Below are 23,899 nucleotides of genomic sequence, written 5' to 3'. Positions count from 1 at the left end.
AGCTAAACATGCATTCTAAACGGTTTAGGAAGGGTAGCACTCTCATCTTGAAACTTCTACTAAAATTTTGGTAGGTGTGAGATAGGCGCGAGATAAAAAATTCAAGGCTATTACTTGCTAAGTCTAATAAAATTGCTAACCCTAAACTCTTAAAAGCCCAGTAAACTAGCTAAACATGCATTCTAAACGGTTTAGGAAGGGTAGCACTCTCCTCTTGAAACTTTTACTCAAATTTTGGTAGGTGCGAGATAAAAAATTCAAGGTTATTACTTGCCAAGTCTAATAAAATTGTTAACCCTAAACCATTAAAGCTCTGTAAACTAGTTAAACATGCATTCTAAACGGAATTCATGTTCCTACGACTCTCTATGTGTGTGTGCCTGTACGACATATGCATTTCTTCTCTACAAATTTAATGATATATCTAAAATGTGCCCAACAAAAAACTCATATTTCAACAGACAACTTAAAAAAAATGGTTTATAAAAAAAAACTCAGATTTTATTACTCACTTGACTTCAAAGATGATGGATACGACACTGCCAACGGAGAGGAGTGGGGAAGAAATGGAGAGGTCCGGTGAAAACAAAGCTGAAATCGGAAAGGAGTGGAGAAGCGTTCACCAGAGTTGAAGTCGAAACTAAAACAGAGACCCGTGGAGAAGAAATGGAGAGGTTCGGTAAAAAATTTGAAATCAGAAAAGAGTGGAGAGTCGTGGAGAAGAAATGGATGGAAGTGGAGAAGAAATGGATGGAAGAGAAGAGACGTTCACTAGAGGCACCAAGTTGAAGGAACTGTATAAGCGAATGAGTTCAAAAGCGGGAGGTTCAAGTTTACGTTTTTTTAGCGTTGTTCTGTTTTTAGGTTGAAGAAAAGAGGAAATGAGAAATTAAATAAGGATATTTTCGTCATTTCACCCCAAATTTATCATAAATCTCAACTTTTTTTAATACCAATTCTAAAACTCTTTTTTTACCCCATTTTTGGCCTACGTTTGGCCTATTTTTGACCATTCCCCAAGTTTTTTCACTCTTTTCCCCCTAAACTAATGCGTACACCCACAGGCCACTTCAAAACCAATCGCATCGAAGAAAAATGGAGGGAAACCGAGGAAGCTTGGAGAGAATTGAAGTAATGAGAAAAATCACAGGTCGCAATTCCATTGATTTTTCTGATTCTCATATTCATTCCAGTTGATTTCTGTTTCGTCGTTGCTATTTTCTTTCCGTTTTCCAATACAATCTTTTGCAGAGCTAACGAGATCTATGATCGTCGAACTGAGCAATGGAAGCTCCAGGATGATCGCCATCGATCGATTCAAAAGTTACTGCTCCAATTCCCTTGAAAACTGGTTCGTAATTTTCTGTATAGAATATTTTGCTTCCAATCTTTTGAATCTTCGAATTGGTAACCAAATAAAGTTCATGATCTACAATGTTATTAAGTGCTTTACTAGACTACGAATATTCATTTCCCTATTCGTGCGAAAAATTTCTATAGTTTTCGATTATTTATCTACTACCGGGTCTATTGGATCGTGTCGAAGGCCAAATCAGTAGTCGCTCACAAAATACCAGCAGAAAATCAGTGTTACTTCAGATGCGAATATATCTCTAGAACTTGAAGCAGAGTTGCATAGTTTAGCTATGATTTGTCATTTTCAAAAGTCACTGCTCAATCTCAATTCTTAACTCAAATGCATTTTATGTTTATGACCTAGTTTTCAGTCATTCTTTAGTTTTTAGACATAATATTTTTATTTTTCAAGAAAGTTATAGTTCTTGAATGTGAAGATGACACTATCTTGAAATTGGACTTGTGTTTTGAAAACGATATTTGTACCAAAAGAGACGTTTAGATGATTTTTCGCTAATTTTTTATGCAGTTGTTGTAGGTTCAATTTATCTGAAGGGAAGGATGTTCTAACACTTCAAAGGGAAAGCCACGTCCGTAGACTAGGTGAATTAGTTATTCCGATGAATGATACTACAAAATCATAATCTGTACAGACTATAGAGTACACTTGTATTTGATATTATTTTGTTCTATCAGATGTCTTGCTTAGAGTTCTACTCATAATTCAGCAGCTTCTGGGAGAAAATAGACATAGCTCAAAGAGAGATATATATTATATGCATCCCTCTATATTTACAGGTAATCAAACCCGCAATTATGTTCTAAGATGCAACATCTTACAACAATTAATTTGCATGCCTGTTCAGAAAATTTGAATTTCAACATATCCTTCAAATTTATGATTTCATCAAGTTCGTGGCAGGAGATTTTCTGAACCTTTCCTTGTTTTGCTTGGTTATTGTACACCAGAGCTTAATGACATTGACTTCCTCATATAATGATGAATATTTTTCAGATCAGTCAGTTGTTGACCGGGCAATCAACGACATCTGCATTCTTTTGCAATGTAGCCGGCATAATCTGAATGTGGTTGGTGCTGCACTTCATTTTACTTTGGCTCCAATTTACATATCTTCTTTTCCTCCATGATTATATTGGTTCATGTGGGATCCAATCTCAGTATAGTATTCAGGGTTGGCTGCGTGCCACAAAAGCCTGTTCTTTGATAAAATAAATGCACAATCGTTTCTTGTTGTCTTGCATCACTATTAGGTGTTGAATTAGGAAGATACTCTTGCCGATCAATTGCATTCTTCTTTTAATCATATAGTTTATGTCTGTTTCTGACATTTAAACTTGTATTTTCTCAGGTTTCTGTTGGTAATGGGTAAGTATCGAGGAAAACATATTCTCAGAAGCTGTTTTCCTTGTGGGTTGATACCCACGTCAGGGTTTTCTATACCATTAGATTCTGTTAAATATCCTCTTAGTGCTGCAATCTGTTTTCCTTGTCGAAGAAAATTAGGAACTGAATCTTGACATTTTCATTGAGGAAGAAATTTAAGAACTGAATCTTGACATAGTCACTTTTTTATAGGTTGGTGATGGGTTGGTTGAGATTCTCAGAAGCTGGCAGAAGATTTGATTGCTTGAAGAAGCCTAACAGTGTAAACATTATTATTCTTCACAAAACAATTGCCTCTTTAGTCACTCTCAGCTGTAACTGATTTGCATGTATGCATCTCAACCTCTTACAGGCCCACTTTATTCCTGTTCAAGTTGAAGAAGTTATAGGTACGCTGTCTTCCTGATACTAGATATATAATGTTAGAATTAATGGGCTTTAAGCCCAAGGAAAGATTAACCCTAATATTCTCTTCTTTTTTATCTTAAACTTGTTTATTTTTTTTTTCTCCTTTGTATCTTTTGTTCATATGAGATAATAATAAGAAAGTTAGGTTGTGGTTTTCTCCTAGTACTTAGGTTTCCACGTAACTCTTTACCGCTTTTAATTTATAACTTAGTCAGTCTGCTAGATTAGAGCCTAAATTAGACGCTTGGAATGATACCTTTAAATTATATTGTTCTTATGGAATTCCTTTCCTCGATATTCTTGAAAGGAAAATCCTTATATGCATCTTAGCCATCACCTATCCCTGTGTAATCATAATTTGTTACATGACTCTGTAACGACTCTACTAAACACACAAATATTTCCACACACAAAATGGCAAAACAGAGACAACACTCTGCTAAACTTTATTTATGTATAAGCCAAAAGATTACACTAGTCACAATATCCAAAATAACAAGATAAACAGTAAAGAACATACCTAGCTTCCTTTTGTGATAACTGAATATCCTCCCAGGCTATGGCAGTTGACTTGACATAAAGAAAATAAAACCTACCTACCCAATCTCGAAAGATCTATTTATATACCTCCTTACATCAATCTTTCATTCCTATGCATGGGCCCCACTCGCACGATCCCTTTCCATCATTCTGTAAGACCCCAATCATTCACACATATAAAAGGAGGGGCAGAAAGGTAAATGAACAAACAATTAATGACGACGGAATGATAGAAAGGGATTGTGCGAGTGGGGCCAGGCACATAAATGAAAGAATGATGAGATGAGGTATATAAATAGGTCTTTTAGGGATTGGGTAGGTAGGTTTTATTTTATCCTTTGTCAAGGCGGCTGCCATAGCCTGGAGAGGGTATTTAGCTATCCCAAAAGGAAGTTGGGTATGTTCTTTACTGTTTTGGATATTGTGACTAGTGTAACTGTTTTAGCCTATATATAAATAAAGATTACTGAGTGTTGCCTCTGTTTTGCCATTGTGAGGGTGTAATATTTGTGTGAGTCAAGTAGAATCCTTACATTTGGTATTAGAGCCACCACACTGGGGGTGGTCATGCGCCTCATTGCTCAGCAACAAATAGAGGAACGGGTAGATGGGACTGAAAAAGAAATTATGGGTTTAAAGGAGATGATGCTGGAGATGAAGAAGTTGATGGATCGAATGGCTGATGAACTGCGAGAAAACCACAGTTACAAAAGAAGAGAAGAGGCTAGGACTGCTGAAGGTCCGATGTTGAAACTTAAAGAGAAGCTCGAGGATACAGAGACGACTGCAGAGAATAGTGGAGGTAACGTGGACCGAAGTAAATACAAGAAGCTGTAAATGCCAATGTTTACAAGGGTGAATCCCGAATCCTAGGCTTACCGGGCGGAACACTTCTTTGAGATTAATAACTTACTTGAAGCGAAGAAGGTCAAGGTAGCAGTTGTGAGTTTTGGACAAGAGGAAGTAGATTGGTATAGGTGGAGCCACCACCGAAAGAGGGTGGAATCATGGGAGGACTTGAAAGGAAGGATGTTTGATTTTTTCAATGACACCGAACAACATAGCTTAGGGGCAAGACTGATCCGTATCAAGCAAGAAGGATCCTATAGCGATTTTGTTAAGAAGTTCGTTACATATTCAGCTCCACTCCCTGACATGGCCGAAAGTGTACTACAGGACGCGTTTTGACGGGTCTCGAGCCGCATTACAAGCATAAGTGATTAGTAGACACCCTCGAACTTTAGAGGAGTGTATGAAGGAAGCTCAACTGGTGAATGATAGAAATCTAGCCTTACAACTGGCTATGGATGAATTGAGTAGGATTGAGCCCAAAAGAAGTGAGAACACAGGCAAGATTCAAGGTAAGAATGAGAAGGTTGAACAAAAGACGGCAGAGTTTGCCATGAAACAGATAACCATTCCGGTAAAAGGGGTTACCAAAAAAATGATCCTCCAGTAAATAGGCTTTCAGACACAGCGAAGCTTGATAAAGGGCTGTGTTTCAGGTGTAATGAAAAATATTCACTCGGCCATAAATGCAAGGTCAGAGAAAAAAGAGAGTTGATGCTACTTATATTGAATGAGGAAGAGAGTAACGAAAAGGAAGCGACCACAGAGGATGAGGTAGAGGAAGTGATAGAACCGAATCAATTAGATTTGAATGAGATTGCTGAGATTGAATTAAGGGTGATCACGGTAGTTACGTCCAAAGGAACTATGAAATTGAAAGGACAAATGAATGGAAGAGAGGTAATACTCCTTATTGATAGCAGTGCGACCAATAATTTTATCAGTCAAGTGTTGGTGGAAGAACTGCGGTTGGGCATTGATCCAAGAACCCAATTTGGAGTAACCATTGAAGACAGCACCCGTTGCGAAGGAAAAGGAATATGTAAGAGGGTAAAAGTGAAATTGAAGGAGTTAACAGTCATAGCTGACTTCTTGCGGTGGAACTGGGAAATGTAGACTTTTAGGGATGCAATGACTTGATTCGACAGGAACCATGAAGGTGCATTGACCATCCCTAACCATGACATTTTGGAAAAAAGGAAGAAGAATAACACTGAGGGGACCCTTCCCTCATCAAGTCAGAATGTTCGTTGAGGACCATAGAAAAAACATGGCAATCAGGCGACCGATGATTTCTTTTAGAATTGCAAAATTATGAAGTTGAATGGGAAGAGGAATATGAAACAGAAAGTGAGTTAAAAGGAGATGATGAAGGATTACCCATGGTTCAACAATTACTCAATCAATACACGTACATATTTAGGCTACCAATAGGTTTACCTCCCAAGAGAACCGTAGACCACTGCATTTTGACTTTACCCGATCACAGACCAATCAATGTTCGACCATATAAGTATGGACATGTACAAAAAGAAGAGATTGAAAAACTGGTGATAGAAATGCTACAAGCAGGGGTGATTCGGCCAAGTCACAGCCCTTACTCTAGCCCAGTACTATTGGTGAAGAAGAAGGATATGGATGGAGATTCTATGTAGACTACCGTAAACTGAATCAAGTAACCGTGGCCGACAAATTCCCCATTTCGGTGATTGAAGAACTCCTAGATGAACTACATGGGGCGACATTATTCTCTAAATTAGATCTTAAATCTGGATATCATCAGATAAGAATGAAGGGGGAAGATGTGGAGAAGACAACTTTTCGCACGCACGAAGGGCACTACGAATTCTTAGTGATGCCTTTTGGTCTCACTAATGCTCCGGCCACCTTCCAATCTTTGATGAACCAAATATTCAAACCTTTCCTCAGAAGATGTGTTCTTGTCTTTTTTTAATGATATTTTAGTTTATAGTGTTAATATAGACGAGCATATGAAACATATGGGGATGGTATTTGCCATATTGAGGGATGATCAACTATTTGCAAATAGAAACAAATGTGTAATAGCCCACTCCCAAGTTCAGTATTTGAGGCACATGATTTCCAGTAGAGGAGTCGAAGCTGATGAGGAAAAGACTCGAAGCATGATTAATTGGCCACAACCGAAGGACATAACTGGGCTGAGGGGATTTCTAGGGCTGACCGGATATTATCGAAGGTTTGTGAAGAGTTATGGGGAGATTGCCGCGCCCTTAACTAAGTTAATTCAGAAGAACGCGTTCAAGTGGAATGAGGAAGCCATAGCAACTTTTGAACAACTGAAATTAGCAATGATGACCATACCAGTGTTAGCACTGCCTGATTGGTCACATCCATTTACAATTGAGACTGATACTTCAGGAGTAGGCTTAGGAGCGCTGTTGTCACAAGGACACCCTATAACATTCTTCAGTCAGAAACTTGAGCTCTTTCCTCAAGAGCTCAAGTTAAGTCCATATATGAACGGGAACTCATGGCAGTTGTTCTCTCAGTGCAGAAATGGAGGCACTACCTACTGGTGAGGAAATTCACTATTATTTTAGATCAGAAAGCTCTGAAATTCTGGTTGGAACAAAGGGAAGTTCAACCTCATTCTAGAAATGGTTAACTAAACTCTTGAGGTATGATTTCGAGATATTATACTAACCGGGTTTGCAGAATAAAGCCGCTGATGCACTCTTAAGGAAAGATCAAACTGTGGAGTTGAACACAATGACGACAACGAGCATTGTTGACGTAGAACTTATAGAGAAGGAAGTTGAGAACGATCAAGAACTCCAGATAATTATAGTAGAGCTAAAAAAGGGGTGAACCAAGGAGGAAAGTACTAGTGGAGTAATGAGGAGCTGTTATATAAATGAAGGGTAGTGCTATCACGACACTCCTCTCTCATTCCTTGGCTACTACACACGTTCCATGATTCCATACTAGGAGGACACTCCAGATTCTTGAGAACTTACAAAAGGATTAGTGGAGAACTATTTTGGAAGAGAATGAAGGTAGATGTGAAGAAATATGTGGAAGAGTGTGACATATGCCAACGTAACAAATTCGAAGCTACCAATCCTACCAGAGTGCTACAACCCATTCCCATTCTTGAAAAGATATTGGAAGATTGGATGGATTTCATAGAGGGACTACCCTTAGCGAGGGATGTAATGTAATTATGGTAGTAGTTGACCGTTTAAGTAAGTATTCCTACTTCTTAACTCTTAAACACTCGTACACAGCGAAGCAATGGGCTTCCATTTTTCTGGAAAGAGTGGTCAGCAAACATGGTATTCCCAAGTCCATCAGCAAACATGGTATTCCCAAGTCCATTATTACCGATCGGGTTAAGATCTTTCTTAGCAATTTCTGGAAAGAGTTATTCACCACCATGGACACACTTTTGAAAAGAAGCACAACATGTCACCCGCAAACTGATGGACAAACCGAGAGAGTAAATAGGTGCCTAGAGACCTATCTAAGATGTTTATGCAATGAGCATGCAAGAAAATGGGATAAACTAATTCCTTGGGCAGAGTTATGGTATAATATCACTTTCCATGCGTCCACCAAAACAACTCCTTACCAAACTGTTTATGGCAGACCTCCCCTCTGTTGATTTTATGGAATTAATCTGTCTTTCATTGATTATTTAATAGAGATACAAGCCTATATATAACCATAGAGAAATACACTTAAAGAAATAATATCAAATAATATCTTCAGAATAATATCTCCAGAATAATCTCCTAAGAATAATCTAATTATATTAATACCCTCCCTCAAACTCAAGGTTGAAATCACAAACTTGAGTTTGCTAAGAACTAAGAAAAGAAACAATATATCTAGAATAGAATAAAAACCCGAAGAACAAACACACAAAGAACTTCTAGGCTAAAACAAACCCACGAAGAGCGAAACGAAGAACTTCTGGGATAGAAACATAGATCCTCGTATAGAGATCTATAACAGAACCTAGGAAGAACGAAACAAGAACTCCGGGGGCAAAATGAAAGAGCAAAACTGAAGCAAAGTAGAACCAAATCAGGATGAAAACGTGGTCTGAATTGGGCAGGAGCGTTCCGTCATCAGAATGGAACTGAACGAACTAAACTAAAGCAAGTCAGAATCAAACTGAACAGGAAATCTGGGTGAACAGAACGAAAACTGAAGAGAGCTGAGAGGTTGAGTAGATAGAGAGCTTTGCGGCGTTCTTCGCAAAAAGAGAAGATGCGTTTCATGACGGCGAGCTTCACAAATGGAGAGCGGACAAGAGCCGAACCTGTGCGTCGTCGGCTGTGAGTGGAGCGGAGCGGTGGATCATGGATCTGAACAAAGATTCACCCTCTTCAGGATCGGGAGTCTTCAATCGAAAGAGATTGTTTGGTACGAGTAAAGGGCGGCGGCGGCAGGTCGGTCTGATCTGGAACAGTATGATTCGAAGGCGAAAGATGAAATAAAACACGGATCTGGAAGTCGAAGACACGAACAGAGATGCACGAACAAATTGGTGCTTGCAATGTGCGCACAAGTAGATCTAAGTGAGGACGAATGGAGAGCGGATATGGGTCGAGAGTGCGACGAACTGTGTGGATGGAAGGAGCAGTGATGGCGGAAGGAGTAGTGGCGGCGGCGGCAGAATCAGAGATGCAGATTTTGATCTAGGAGGCAGAGCGAATTACTTGGAGACATGATGTGTTGATTGATGATGGGTATGGCTCTGCCTCCGTCGACGAATCAACGGAGGCAGACGAGCGGGAATGTGACGGCTAGAATACAAGGAGACTAAAACCCTATTGCTCTGATACCATGTTGATTTTATGGAATTAATCTATCTTTCATTGATTATTTAATAGAGATACAAGCCTATATATAACCATAGAGAAATACACTTAAGGAAATAATATCAAATAATATCTCCAGAATAATATCTCCAGAATAATCTCCTAAGAATAATCTAATTATATTAATACCCTCCACCTCCCCTCCATTGTTATCTTATGGGATGAAAAATCTTCAAATAATGAGGTAGAAGCCATGTTAAAAGAAAGAGATTTAGCAATCAATGCCTTGAAAGAAAACCTCTGTACAGCCCAAAACAGAATGAAAAAAATGGTAGATCAGAATCGCAGATAACTCAAGTTCAAAGTTGGTGATGAAGTTTATTTAAAAGAAATGTGAGAAGCTAGCTTCGAAATTTTATGGGCTGTATGAGATTATTGAGGAGATAGGGGAGGTCACGTATCGTTTGAAACTACCACCAGAAGCTGTAATTCACAATGTTTTCCACATTTCCCAATTGAAACTGAAGTTGGGAAAACAACATGTCGTTCAACAGTAACCGCCTATATTTAACCGAGGACTTCAAATTACAATTATGGCCGGAAACTGTGTTGGGAGTATGATGGAACAAGGAGACGTGTGGAAATGAATGGCTGGTCAAATGGAAGAATCTACCGGATAGTGAGGCAACATGGGAATCAGTATATCTACTGAATCAGCAGTTCCCTAGCTTCCACCTTGAGGACAAGGTGAGTTAGAACCTAGGGGTATTGTAAGACCCCAATCATTCACACATATAAAAGGAGGGGCAGAAAGGTAAATGAACAAACAATTGTGTGATTCAAGTAGAATCCTTACACATTCTCTCATCATTAATTGTTTGTTCATTTACCTTTCTGCTCCTCTTTTTATATGTGTGAACGATTGAGGTCTTACAATACCCCTTGGTTCCAAGTTTACCATGCCCTCAAGGTGAAAATTAGAAAACTGTTGATTCAGCAGATAGACTGATTCCCACGTGGCTTCTCTATCTGGTAGATTTTTCCATTTAATTAGTCATTCATTTCCACTCAGCTCTTTATTCCAGCATACTCCCAACACAGTTTTTGGCCACAACTGCAATTCGAAGTCCTCAGTTAGGATAGGTTGTTGACGTTGGACTACATGTTTTCTGAGTTTCAGTTTCAGTTGAGAAATGTGGAACACATTGTGAATGACAGCTTCTGCTGGTAACTTCAAACTCCAATCTCCTCTGTAATCTTGTACGACCCATAAAATTTTGGCGCTAGTTTCTCACACTTCTTTCTAGCCAATGAGCGTTGTCTATAGGGTCTTAGTTTCAAATAGACTTCATCCCCTACCTTGAACTTCAATTCTCTCCGATTCCGATCTGCCATTTTTTTTCATTCGGTTTTGGACTGCACAAAGATTTTCGTTCAAGGCATTGATTGCTAAGTCTCTTTCTTTTAACATGGCTTCTAACTCATTATTTGGAGATTTATTCATCCCATACGATAATAATGGCGGGGGGGGGGGGGGGGGGGGGGTCTGCCATAAACAGTTTGAAAAGGAGTTACTTTGGTAGACGTATGGAAGGTGGTGTTGTACCACAACTTTGCCCAAGGAATCGACTTGTCCCATTTTCTCGGCTGTTCATTACAGAAGCACCTTAGATAGGTCTCCTGACACTTGTTTTGGGTGTTTAAGAGTTAGGAAGTAGGAGTACTTACTTAAAAGGTCAACTACCACCATAATTACATTATATCTCCAACTAAGGGTAGTCCTTCTATAAAATCTGTTGGAGAAGTTGAGAGTCCCACATTGGAAAAACCAAGGGGACTCGTACTCCATATAAGGTAGATGGGCTACTCCTCTCATTGCCAATTGGTTTTGAGATGGAACCCCATACTACCAAATTTAACAACCCTAGAGACTATGTAAAATTACAATAAAGGACATATGTATATATATATATATCATAACACTCCCCCTCAAGCTGGAGCAAATATGTCGATCATGCCCAGCTTGTTGCACAGATAGCTTATCCTTGTTCCATTTAAAGCTTTAGTTAGAATATCTCCCAATTGTTCTCCGGTCTTCACATATCCTGTGGACACCAACCCATCTTGGATTTTCTCACGAATGAAGTGACAATCCACCTCAATATGTTTAGTTCGTTCATGAAATACTGGATTAGATGCAATATGAAGTGCAGCTTGATTATCACACCATAATTTAGCTGGCACGGTAATACTGAAGCCTATCTCAGATAATAGTTGGTGAATCCATACTATTTCACACACAGATTGTGCCATAGCTCTATATTCTGACTCAGCACTCGAACGAGAAACAACATTTTGTTTCTTACTCTTCCATGAAACTAAGTTTCCACCTACAAAAACACAATATCCAGAAGTCGATCTCCTATCCTCACGAGACCCCGCCAAATCAGCATCAGAAAAACATTCAACTCTCGTATGTCCATGATCTTTGTATAGGATCCCACGTCCAGGAGCAGCTTTTAGATAACACAAAATCTGCTCTACTGCAGCCCAATGATCCACTGTAGGGGAAGACATGAATTGACTTACAACACTTACAGAATATGCAATGTCTGGTCGAGTCACTGTTAAGTAGTTCAACTTCCCAACTAATCTCCTATGTCTCTCAGGATCTTTACATAATTCTCCTTCTTTAACAAGTTGCTGATTTGGCATCTCCTCAATCATTGCATTTTGCCAGCGAGGATGAGACAAAGCTTCATGAACAGAGTTAGGAATAGATGTGGACTCAAGAGACGTAATAAACGCATATGTGGAGGGAGATAACTGGTGATAGGAAATAAAGGAAGAAACAAGGTAAGTACACTTGCGTTTACCTTTGCGAAGAGCAATGGGAAGATCATCACTTGGCGCTGGATCACATGATGAAGGAAGCATTGATGGAGGACATGAGTCTGAAGGTTGTGGTGGAGGTCGTCGGGAGTAGACTTGAGAAATCAACGGGCGGGAAGGAGGCACATCAGTAGACAAGGATGGTGTGGGAGAGGTAACCTCATATATAAAAAGATTGTCATCCTCCCCCTGACACAAACTCGATGGTGATGAAGTAAAGGGTGTATCTTCAAAAAAGACAACATCAGGCGAAACCAGATACCTTTTAAGGGTAGGACAATGACAACGATAACCCTTTTGAACACGTGAATAACCCAAGAAGATACACTTCAAGGATTTGGGATCTAACTTAGTATGATGAGGACGAACGTCACGAACAAAACAGACACAACCAAATATCTTAGGAGCAATAGGAAACAAATGCTTGGTAGGAAAAAGAACACGATAGGGAATCTCACCATTAAGAACAGAGGAAGGCATTCTATTAATCAAAAAACAAGCTGTAGAGACATTAAATATAACCAAGTTAGACGAGAATGATCGTCAACAAAAGTAACAAAATAACGAAAGCCCGTTTGAGATGCAACTGGACACGGACCCCAAATATCAGAATGAAGTAACTCAAATGGAGCAATTGCTCGTTTATCGACTCGAGGACTCGAACTAAGACGATGAAATTTCGCAAATTGACACGAATCACAATTTAAAGAGGACAAAGACCTAAATTCTGGATAAAGTTTCTTCAACACGAACAAAGATGGATGACCTAAACGACAATGGACTTCAAAAGGAGAGGGAACGACAGGACACGCCACAGCTTGCGATACTTGATGATCAAAGAGATAAAGGCCTCCTGACTCATATCCTCTACCAATAATCTTCTTCGTCACACGATCCTGAAACAAGCAATAACCAGAAAAGAACATGACAACACAATTTAGGTCATGAGTAAGTTGACTAGTAGAAATTAAATTAAAGGATAAGTTAGGCAAATGTAACACAGAAGAGAGAGAAAATGATGGGGTAAGGTGAATAGTGCCAGAGCCAAGAACAGAAGATGTGGAGCCATCGGCCAATGTAACCGATGGAAAAGGGGCAGGGGACAACGGTCTAGAAAATAGGTGAGAATTACCTGTCATATGAGCTGTGGCACCAGAGTCTATGACCCATTTGGTAGATGATGTAAGAAGATACTTTATATTACCTGGGGCAACAGTGGATGCAATCGGAGTAGAGGAAGATGACGCTTGTAATGACTCTTGGTAATTCTGAAACTTAGCAAACTCATCTGCCGAAATAGTAACTGACGCCTCTGGTATATCACATGTGGAGGCTATCTGAGCATGTTGAGACCGTTGACTATTCTTATATAGCAATTTCCGACAATCACGTTTCATATGGCCTGGCTTACGACAGTAGTTACAAACAATCTCTACAGGCTCTGGTTTTCGATGATCAGTACTATTCCTCTGAGGTGCCGAGGGTTATTGTTCTTGCTAAAGAGAGCACTACTGGGTTGAGGAATAGACACACTAGTCGGAGAGCTTTCAATGCGAAGGACTCGAGTGAAGGCATCATCTAATGATGGAATCTTGGAGTCAGAGAGAATCTGTGTCTTTGCCATTCCAAATTCAGGTAAGAGTCTATTCAGGAAAATCATAACAGCCATTTTCTCTCGTTGAACTTGTTGAACTTTAACATCAGGACTAAAAGGTAACAACAAGCCAAGCTCGGCAATGATCTTCTTAAGCCGCATAAAGTAGCTGGTGACAGACTCAGCTTTCTGTTCCGCACGAAAAAATTGCATACAAACTTCAAACATTCTATGCACTTGCTCTTTACCTGAGTATAGAAAATCCAAAAATTCCAAAAGTTCTTTAACAGACTCACAGTGATCAACCAATCCAATTATCTCACTCTCAATTGAATTCTTGATCTGAAGATACAAACGGGCATCATCACGAAGCCAATCCTTCTTCTGCTTTGCATCTTTTGGGGGATCTTCAATCATATGATCATCCATATCAGTACTTCTCAAATAAAATAAAATTGTCCGACGCCAATCGTAATAATTGGATCCATTTAACTTATGTTTTGTGATCTTAGAGGCCAAGGGAATAACGTTGGAGACTACCAAATTTTTTATGTCGGCCATATTGAAGTCACACGTTGATTGTAGTCCACTCGAACAAAGAGAAAATCAATCCAAACAGCTGCAAAATTGGAAAAAGACACAAAACCAATCGTGTAACCTTCGGTTTTCGTCAAACTCGAATGTTATTTGATAGACCCAATGGTACAGACTGGCAGGAAACAATGGTTCACCATAATTACATTATATCTCCAACTAAGGGTAGTCCTATAAAATCCATTGTCTAATCTTCCAATATCCTCTCGGGAATGGGAATGGGTTGCAACTCTGGCTGGTTTGGTAGCTTCGAATTTGTTTTGTTGGCATATGTCACATTCTTCCACGTACTTCTTCACATCTGCTTTCATTCCCTTCCAAAACAATTCTCCACTAATCCTTTTGTAAGTTCTCAAGAAATCGGAATGACCTCCTAGTATGGAGTCATGGGAAGGTGTGCAACAACCTAGGAATGAGGGAGGAATGTCGTGATAACACTATCCTTCCTTTATACAGCAGCTTATCATTAATCCATTGATATTTCCCTCCCTGGTCCACCCCCTTTCACCTCTGCTATGATCTCTTGGAGTTCTTTATCATTCTCAACTTCCTTCTCTATTAGCTCAATATCAACGATGCCGGTTGTAGTCATTGTGTTCAATTCCACGGTTTGATCCTTCCTTGAAAGAGCATCAGCAGCTTTATTCTGCAAGTCTGGTTGATACAATATCTCGAAATCATAGCCCAAGAGTTTTGTTAACTATTTCTGAAATTGAGGTTGAACCTCCCTTTGTTCTAACAAGAATTTGAGAGCTTTCCTGATCTGAAATAATAGTGAATTTCCTTCCCAGTAGGTAGTGCCTCCATTTCTGCACTGATAAAACAACTGCCATCAATTCCCTTTCATATATAGACTTAGATTGGGCTCTTGATAGTTTCTGATTGAAGAAGGCGATAGGATGTCTCCTTGTGACAGCACCACTCCTAATCCCACTCCTGAAGCATCAGTCTCAATAGTAAACGACAATGACCAATCAGGCAGTGCTAGCACTGATATGGTTGTCATTGCTAATTTCGGTTGCTCAAAGACTGATGTTGCTTCCTCATTCCATTTGAATGCATTCTTCTGAAGTAACTTAGTTAAATGTGCTGCAATTTCCCCATAAATCTTCACAAACCTTCTATAATAACCGGTTAATTCTAGAAATCCTCTCAGCCAGTGATGTCTTTTGGTTGTGGCAAATTAATCATGCTTCAAATCTTTTCTTCATCAGCTTCAACTCCTCGGCTAGAAATTATGTGCCCCAAATACTGAACTTGGGGGTGTGCTATAACACATTTTCTTCTATTTGCAAATAATTAATTATCCTTCAGTATTGAAAAAACCATTCCCAAATGTTTCACATGCTCATTTATATAGCACTATAGACTAAAATATCATCAAAAAATACAAGAACACATCTCCTAAGAAAGGGTTTGAATACCTGATTCATTAGAGATTGGAATGTGGCTGGGGCATTGCTGAGGCTGAAGGGCATAACTAAGAATTCGTAGTGTCCTTCGTGAGTGCGAAATGTTGTTTCTCCACATCTTCCTCCTTCATCCTTATTTGATGGTATCCTGATTTTAAATCTAATTTGGAGAACATAGTTGCCCCATGTAGTTTATCTAGTAGTTCTTCAATTATCGGGATAGGGAATTTGTCTGATACTGTTACCTGGTTTAGCTTGCGGTAGTCCACACAAAATCTCCAACCCCCATTTTTTTTTTCACTAATAACACCGGACTGGAGTAAGGGCTGTTACTCGATCTAATCACCTCTGCCTGTAGCATTTCTATCACCAATTTTTCAATTTTCATTTTGTACATGTCCATACTTGTCGAACGTTGATTGGCCTTTGATCTAGCATGGTTAATATGCGATGGTCAATCGGTCTCTTGGGAGGTAAACCCTCGGGTGATTCAAATATGTCCATGTATTGTTTGAGTAAACTTTGAACCATGGGTAGTTCTTTCTCATCTCCTTTTTGCTCGGTTTTTTCTTCATACTCATCCTCCCATTCGATTTCATAGTTTTGTAGTTCTAAAAGGAATCCTTGGTCCCTTGTCTGCCATGTTTTTTCTAGGGTCCTCAACGAGCATTCTGCCTTAATGAGTGAAGGATCCCCTTTGAGTATTACTCTTCTTCCTTTTGTCCAGAATGTCATAGTTAGGGATGGCCAATGCACCTTCATGGTTCCAGTAGAATCCAGCCATTGCATTCCCAACACCAAGTCCACATTCCCTAGTTTCAAGCTAAGAAGTCAGCTATGATCGTTATCTCTTTCAACCTCAATTTTACCCTCTTACAGGTTCCCTTTCCTTCACAACGTGTACCATCTCCAATGGTTACTCCAAATTGGGTACTTGGATCAATGACTAATCGCAGATCTTCCACCAACTCTTGACTGATGAAATTATTTGTCGCGCCACTGTCAATAAGGATTACTACCTCCTTTCCATTCACCTGACCTTTCAATTTCATAGTTCTCTTGGATGTGACTCCCATGATAGCTCTTAATTCAACCTCAGCGGCTTCATTCAAATCTAATTGATTCAACTCTATCATTTCCTCTGCCTCACCTCTGCAGGAGCCTCCTCCTCGTTACTCTCTTCCTCATTAAGTATAAGAAGTATCAACTCTCTTTTTTCTGTGACCTTGCTTTTATGGCCGGGTGAATATTTTTCATTACATCTGAAGCACAACTCTTTGTCAAGCCTTGCTCTAAACTCTGTGTCTGATAGCCTCTTAACTGGTAGATCATTTTTTTGGTAACCTCTTAACCGGAATGATTATTTATTTCATGGCAAACTTCGTTTTCTTTGGCTCATTCTTCTCATTTTTACTTTGATTCTTGTGTGTGCTCTCACTTCTTTTGAGCTCACTTTTGCCCCAATCTGCCTTGGCTAATTGTAAGGCTAAATTTCTATCATTCACGAGTTGAGCCTCCTTGATACACTCCTCTAAGGTTTGAGGGTGTCTATGTTAGGATTCTACACCCTTTCTAATAAAATACCCAACTATGGCTAAACAGAGACAGCAGCCTGTGATCCTTTATTTATATATATAGCCCAAAGTTACAGCTACAATAAGGAATGAAAACAAGAACAATGAACAACAAGAACATACCAGCACCCTTCACAAGAAGGATACCCCTCTCCTATCGGCTGCTGCCGCCTCCCTTACTTAAAAGATAACCAAAAAGATACCTATCCCTATTTCTCAATCATTCTATTTATACTCACCCTCAAATTCCTACCCAGTGGGACCCACCTGCACATTCTTTTATTTCCCACTCATTCTCTCTCCTTACATGTTGGTGAGTTTCCCTTTCCTAACATACGTATGTATGATTGGGGGTCTCACAGTCTACTAATCACTTCAGCTTGTAGTGATGGTTCGAGCCCAGTAAAAAATGCGTCTTGGAGTACATTTTCTGCCATGTCGGGCAGTGGAGCTGAATAAGTAACGAATTCCTTGGCATAATCACTATAAGATCCTTCTTGCTTGATACGGATAAGTCATGCCCCTAAGCTCTTCTGTCCCGTGTCATTGAAAAATTCGAACATCCTTACTTTCAAGTCCTCCCAGGATTCAACCTTCTTTCGATGGTGGCTCCACCTATACCAATCTACTTCTTCTTCCTATCCGAAACTAACAAAGGTCACCTTGACTTTCTCCGCTTCAAGTAGGTTATTAATTTCAAAACAATGCTTTGCACGGTATGCCCAGGATTCGGGATTCACCTTCGTGAACATTGACATTTCAAGCTTCTTGTACTTACTACGGTTTGTGTTACCTACATTGGCTTCCATGGTTGTCTCTGTGTCCTCTACCCTTCCTTTAAGTTTGAACATCGAGCCATCGGCAGTCCCTCACTCTTCTCTTCTTTTGTACATGTGGCCTTCTCGCATTTCATCCGCCGTTCGATTCATCGATTTCTTCATCTATAGGATCATTTCCTTTAAGCCCATATTTTCTTTTTCCTTCACATCTACCCTTTCTTCAATTTGTCGCTGAGCCATTAGACGTGTTACCACCCCAGTGTGGTGGCCCTGATACCAGATGTAACGACTCTACTAAACACACACAAATATTTCCACACACATAATGGCAAAACAGAGACAACACTCTGCTAAACTTTATTTATGTATAAGCCAAAAGATTACACTAGTCACAATATCCAAAATAACAAGATAAATAGTAAAGAACATACCCAGCTTCCTTTTGTGATAGCTGGATATCCTCCCCAGGTTATGGCAGCCGACTTGACATAAAGAAAATAAAACCTACCTACCCAATCCTGAAAAGACCTATTTATATACCTCCTTACATCAATCTTTCATTCCTGCACATGGGCCCCACTCGAATGATCCCTTTCCATCATTCCCTCATCATTAATTGTTTGTTCATTTCGTTTCTGCCCCTCCTTTTATATATGTGAACGATTGGGGGTCATACAGACTCTTTCTACTTTTTTTAAAAAATATTTCAATTAATTTTTTATGTTATGTAATGAGAGTGGGGTAAATTTTTAAATCCTTGGATGCATCCAAGTATTACTCTTCTTAAAAGCATTTTGACCGAGTTCTCCATGCTTTATGATTATTTTTTATTTTTATATGCAGATATTACTAGTGCTGCAGATTACATACTCGTTGTAGAGAAAGAATCAGGTCAAAGCTATAGTGATAAAAGCTGGTCACTGTTCAAGGAAGCTCAATATTAACTTTCACTTTGATCATTTAAAGTATCTGGTGTTTCATATTTTGAGCGTGCAGTTTTTCAGCGTTTAGCAAATGACCGGTTCTGCAGCAGAAACCGGTGCATTGTAATCACGGTGAGCACACAAGTCCTACAAACTTGAAATTTCTCCTACTCAAATGCTAACTTTTTTCTTTTAGGGACGTGGATATCCAGATGTTCCCAGTAGAAGGTAAAGAAATTATAGTCATAAACATGGCAATCTCCTTTTTTAATTGATGATGTGAGTCATTGAAATATGCACACATGTATTGATCAGGTTTTTGCGGCTTCTCGTTGATGTTTTGGCATTGCCTGCATTTTGTTTGGTAGATTGTGATCCATACGGTTTTGACATTCTGACGACATATCGTTTCGGTTCTATGGTTAGACTCCTCAATTGAACAATTTATCTACTAAATTATTTAATGCGAACTGCGAACTAACCAGTTGTATCACATGTGAAACAATGAGAGCATGATAACTCACTTTCCCTTCAATGTTTTCGACCCATTTCCTTTCCAAAAGCAAATGGCCTACGATGCAAAGTATCTCAAAATCCCACAACTACGATGGCTTGGAGCTTTTGCTTCAGATTTTGAGAAATACAATCTGCCAGAACAATGTCTCATCCCATTGACTTTCAAGGGTGCGGGATCTCTCATGCAGGCACACCGCGCACACACACGCACACACACGCACACTGCATTTTCAAATGTTATTTTCTGTATTTCTGATATGTTGAAGGTCATGTTTAACCTGTCAGACAAGAGTAGAACTGAAGCCTTGTTACAAAGATGCTACTTGCGTAGAGAGGTACAACATTGGAGGTAAAATTTTCTACCATTACAGCTCTAGTTTTCTTTTATCATTGTTACATGCATTGCCATTTTCTACAAAGAGTACTTCCTCCCTTAGGTTGGAATTGGAGTCAATGCTGGAAAGAGGGGTGAAATTTGAGATAGAAGCACTGTCTGTGCACAATATTTCATTTTTGTCCGACGAGTATTTACCATCCAAAATTGAAAGTGAACTAACACTGTTGAACTCATAGGTAATTACCAATCCATACACTCTACCAACATGGGGTTGATTTGGAACCGTAATGGAATGAGTTAGTATAAAAAACTCATATTTGGATCAAATGTTTTTGATCCAATTTATAATACTAAACCCAGCTTCGACTTAACCATATTTTCGATCGATTTCATATTTTTCACCATCCAATTTTCATTCAACTAATTCTTCATAATCTCGATTACATTTCAGCACCCCATAAAATTGTCATTAGAAGTTTCATAAAGTTACATTTCAGCACCCCATAAAATTTACATTTCAGCACCCCATAATCTCGATTACATTTTTCACCTCCCTTAGGTGTTTGTTTAAGTCAAGACGGTGAAACTTTGAGTAGGATAAATTCCCTGAATTTTCCTAGCAAAGCAAGATGTCAGGGGAGTTTGAATTCATAAATTTGACAATTTTGTTGGAATGGTGTAAGTAGACATATGACAAAAGAGATCAAAATGAACAAAGCCAGCAAAAATGATCAAATCCATCTCAATAGAAATGTTTGGCCACGAGCTTCTAGAAAGTTTCATATCTAATAGGTCTATTAACTTTTAATTTTATGTTTAAGATGTGTCTTGACTTAGAAAACATATTTGATAAATTATTATTTATTATTTTGTGTGCAATAGGATTTGAAATATTTGAAATGTTTTTAAAATTTTTTAAGATGAGAAAATTTATTTGACATAAAATCATATTTTTTCTCTCTGTGTGATTTTAAAATTAACCATGTTGATAGTATCCAAGTACTATCAGCAAACTCACTAGAATCACTTCCAAAACAATAAACTAAACAACATTACTCCAATACTTCACCAATTAATTACCAAGGAATCAACTAATAATAGACCGTAGTAAATCATGAAAATTTGGAAGACTAAAAGAAAATAACACACAAATTATACGTGGAAAACTCATTGGATGTGTAGAGTGAAAACTACGATACTTGTGAGAAGTTCACCCTTGTCACATCCTCTCAACTTCAATAAATTGTAAGAACTCAAATCAATGATACGAAGATTCATGACCTGCCAACATTTTCATGCATTAGAGATCAACCATTGAGAGGATTGAATGAAAATCACCTAGTTTTACCAATTATGTTTAATAGTTACCATAAACAAACCATAGTTCAAAACGTGAAAATGTATTTCCAACGAGCTGACCAAAATTTAGCATGATCCAACCGTTGAGACTACAACAATTGACAATTTTGTTGAAGATATCCTTCAAATAAAGCCAATATCACACAAAGTTGCTGAATGGCAATAGTTCCACTTTATGTACTAAAACAAATTAGGCTAGATTATATATATAAAAAATGTCTTGAATTTTACACTTTCAGTTAAAAATGTTCGTAAAGTTCAAAATTTTCAAAAATATCCTTCCACTTTCAAAATGTGTTAAAAAGATACATCTATTAGTATTTCGGGGTTGAAGTACTCATAAAGTTTTAAAAGTGTAAAAAATACCTTTAATTAGAAAAAAGTTATAAAAAAAGAAAGGAAAAAAAAAACTCCTATGGTTATAAATCATTAATATCGTCTTACCTATCTCTATTTTCCATTTTATTTTCCTTCTCTTCTTCAGTACCCTTTTACTCCCATATTTGTTAACTATATAATTAAATATCCCAATTTATTGGTGAAAAATTGTATCTATCATGATACAAATATATATGAATAATAATCTATCCTGATCTGTTGTGGTTTATTATAGATATATTATGATATTTTATAAATATTTTGGTTTTTTTGCTATATTTGAAAATAACCCTAATAATAACATGTTACCTTTCTTATTATAAAAGAATAAAAAAAGAGAGGCAAACACAGATTGGGTGAGGTAAAGAATGAATTTCATGAGAGGCATTTTTTTTTTTTTTGCATGGGCACAATTTATAAATTTGAATTGTCCCTACATGAAAAATGAACACATACCACATTTATTTTTTAAGAAACCACATAATCGTGTAATCATTTTAAACATCTAATTTTGTAAATTATAGTCATGAGAATAATAGCCACAATTTAGGAAATAAAAATAGTTTAAAATAAGATTTGATGTTATACATTTAATAACATATTAATTACAAAGCTAGAAGTTGGTTGGTGACATGTGGGACAAAGATTGCAACCACTAGATTGTACCAACTGAAAGCAAAATGAACAATAAAGAAAAACCACACATATATATAAATTGAATTATGTGAGTAATAATGAAAGATTTTATTTTCCCTAACAAAGGGGGTTTTCACTTCCTTCTCATCATTTCAAATTCTAATGCTTACTCTACATTTCTCTTGTACAAAGACAACCATTATAATTATTAGAGGTGAAGCTGTGTCTATTACTTTGCTTATATGATGTTAACACCGTGCAATAGGAACTTAGAGCATTCAATTCTTTGTCTACGACTCATTCCCCTTGCAGCAATCATTTTTGTAGGTTCCATCTTTCGTCCACGAGTTATTGTACACAAAAAAAAAAAAAAGTGTTCTTTTTGTAGATAAGCGTGGGTTCAGTGGGCACATTTCTGCTATGGAAGTATTGTAACGACATAATGTTGGGATTTGGATTTGGTCAAAACCCAAAATCTAGTGTATCTCATGGTTTATAGTTTCATAACACAAATTATTTATCTAATAAAATAAGAAGTAGTTTATTTAACAATTAAACCGTATTAATTCAATCTAATAAACTAAGATTCAAGGTAATATGATGTCACTTGAAAAGTACGTGGTTAACATACAAAGTGGTGCATGTTCAAGTTCTATCCTAAAAGGTCTCTACAGTAAATGGATAAATGTTGGGTGCCTATCTTATCCTGCTAACACAACTTCACTTTGTAATTGTTACATGAGATGCAAGTGTTATTGACAATATAAATCATATTGTTGTTGTGAAGACATGTGAGTAGAAGTCTCATGTATAAAGGAGTTTATATATAGACCAAACCACGAAATAATTGGTTTCTCTTTATACATCGTTACTTGAAGAAACTAGTATTTCACTCAAATGACCGTAAGAGACTAACCTTTAGTTCGGAGTAAAATTGTGAACTCCTGCTTATAACAACAATTTTTTGATTTGTATAGGTGAGAGTGGTCATGCTGCTGCCATCTATCCAGTTGGTCCGGCATGGTGAGGTGAGGACTAAAATAAGTGAATTGTTTGAGCCGTTACCAAATCGTTTTCAACCGTTGGTAGAAGTGCACATAAGTCAAGTTGGGCTGGGTTGGAGAAAAATTGTAGACCAATCCAAAGTATCCAGGTTGTCATAAAATGAACCCTATCGATTTAATATGCAAGGATCAATCCAATCCAATCCAATCCAACCCAACCCGACTCAAGAAATCTGGGTTGGGTTGGCGGGAATTTTTTTTTTAATCTCTCCGTAATGTAAACTAATTTTCATTTTTAAAAGTCGATGAAGATTTCAAAGTTCAAAGTTCATTCAAAAGTTCAAATTGATCTTATTAAAGGAACAAATGAACACATTTGAACACATATTACAGGAACAAATGGATTTCTTGAGAGGCGAAAAATTTATAGATACTTAATGTATATTAAAGGAACAAAGAATACGTTGCAAAATTCTAAATATCACGCTTGCTCTAAACACTCTATGTGATGGAGTGGAGGCGAGACCGCCTA

At 38.0% G+C, this 23,899-nt stretch overlaps 1 protein-coding gene and 1 long non-coding RNA gene across 13 annotated transcripts in view; one reads left to right on the top strand and one right to left on the bottom strand.

The window, feature by feature from the left end:
- Window positions 1-310: 310 nt before the first annotated feature.
- Window positions 311-23,752, top strand: LOC116405045 (meiotic recombination protein SPO11-1-like). Of its 12 annotated transcripts, none has more exons than XM_031888579.1 (15): window positions 311-825; window positions 1,065-1,150; window positions 1,252-1,351; window positions 1,886-1,959; window positions 2,053-2,154; window positions 2,372-2,445; window positions 2,727-2,743; window positions 2,954-3,023; window positions 3,114-3,150; window positions 19,058-19,105; window positions 19,211-19,269; window positions 19,334-19,365; window positions 19,453-19,558; window positions 19,701-20,002; window positions 20,091-20,377. In XM_031888579.1, the coding sequence occupies exons 2-15, from the start codon at window positions 1,096-1,098 to the stop codon at window positions 20,224-20,226; spliced, it is 1,212 nt and encodes a 403-aa protein (XP_031744439.1). In that variant the 5' UTR covers window positions 311-825; window positions 1,065-1,095; the 3' UTR covers window positions 20,227-20,377. The 12 variants fall into 12 exon arrangements, 11 of the variants coding, with proteins under 11 accessions (XP_031744439.1, XP_031744446.1, XP_031744442.1 ...); XM_031888580.1 differs by lacking the exon at window positions 311-825 and adding an exon at window positions 23,341-23,752 and having other exon boundaries at window positions 963-1,150; window positions 20,091-20,226; XM_031888581.1 differs by lacking the exon at window positions 311-825 and adding an exon at window positions 20,550-20,752 and having other exon boundaries at window positions 963-1,150; window positions 20,091-20,226.
- The window catches only part of LOC116405050, a 34,451-nt gene continuing 19,005 nt past the window's right edge, over window positions 8,454-23,899 (bottom strand). The window contains exon 2 of the long non-coding RNA XR_004218106.1: window positions 8,454-8,752. This is a non-coding gene — a long non-coding RNA (uncharacterized LOC116405050). The remainder of the gene's footprint in view (window positions 8,753-23,899) is intronic.

Source organism: Cucumis sativus, chromosome 7 (assembly GCF_000004075.3).
Source record: "Cucumis sativus cultivar 9930 chromosome 7, Cucumber_9930_V3, whole genome shotgun sequence".
NCBI lineage: Eukaryota > Viridiplantae > Streptophyta > Magnoliopsida > Cucurbitales > Cucurbitaceae > Cucumis > Cucumis sativus.
Note: the sequence above shows the minus strand (reverse complement) of the source record. Positions and strands in the feature narration are given on the sequence as shown.

Coding starts and splice junctions, on each gene's coding strand:
- LOC116405045 (XM_031888580.1), top strand. CDS start 1,096: ATGGAGGGAAACCGAGGAAGCTTGGAGAGAATTGAAGTAATGAGAAAA. Junction 1,151..1,251: donor AGTAATGAGAAAAATCACAG/GTCGCAATTCCA, acceptor AATCTTTTGCAG/AGCTAACGAGATCTATGATC. Junction 1,352..1,885: donor TCCAATTCCCTTGAAAACTG/GTTCGTAATTTT, acceptor TTTTTTATGCAG/TTGTTGTAGGTTCAATTTAT.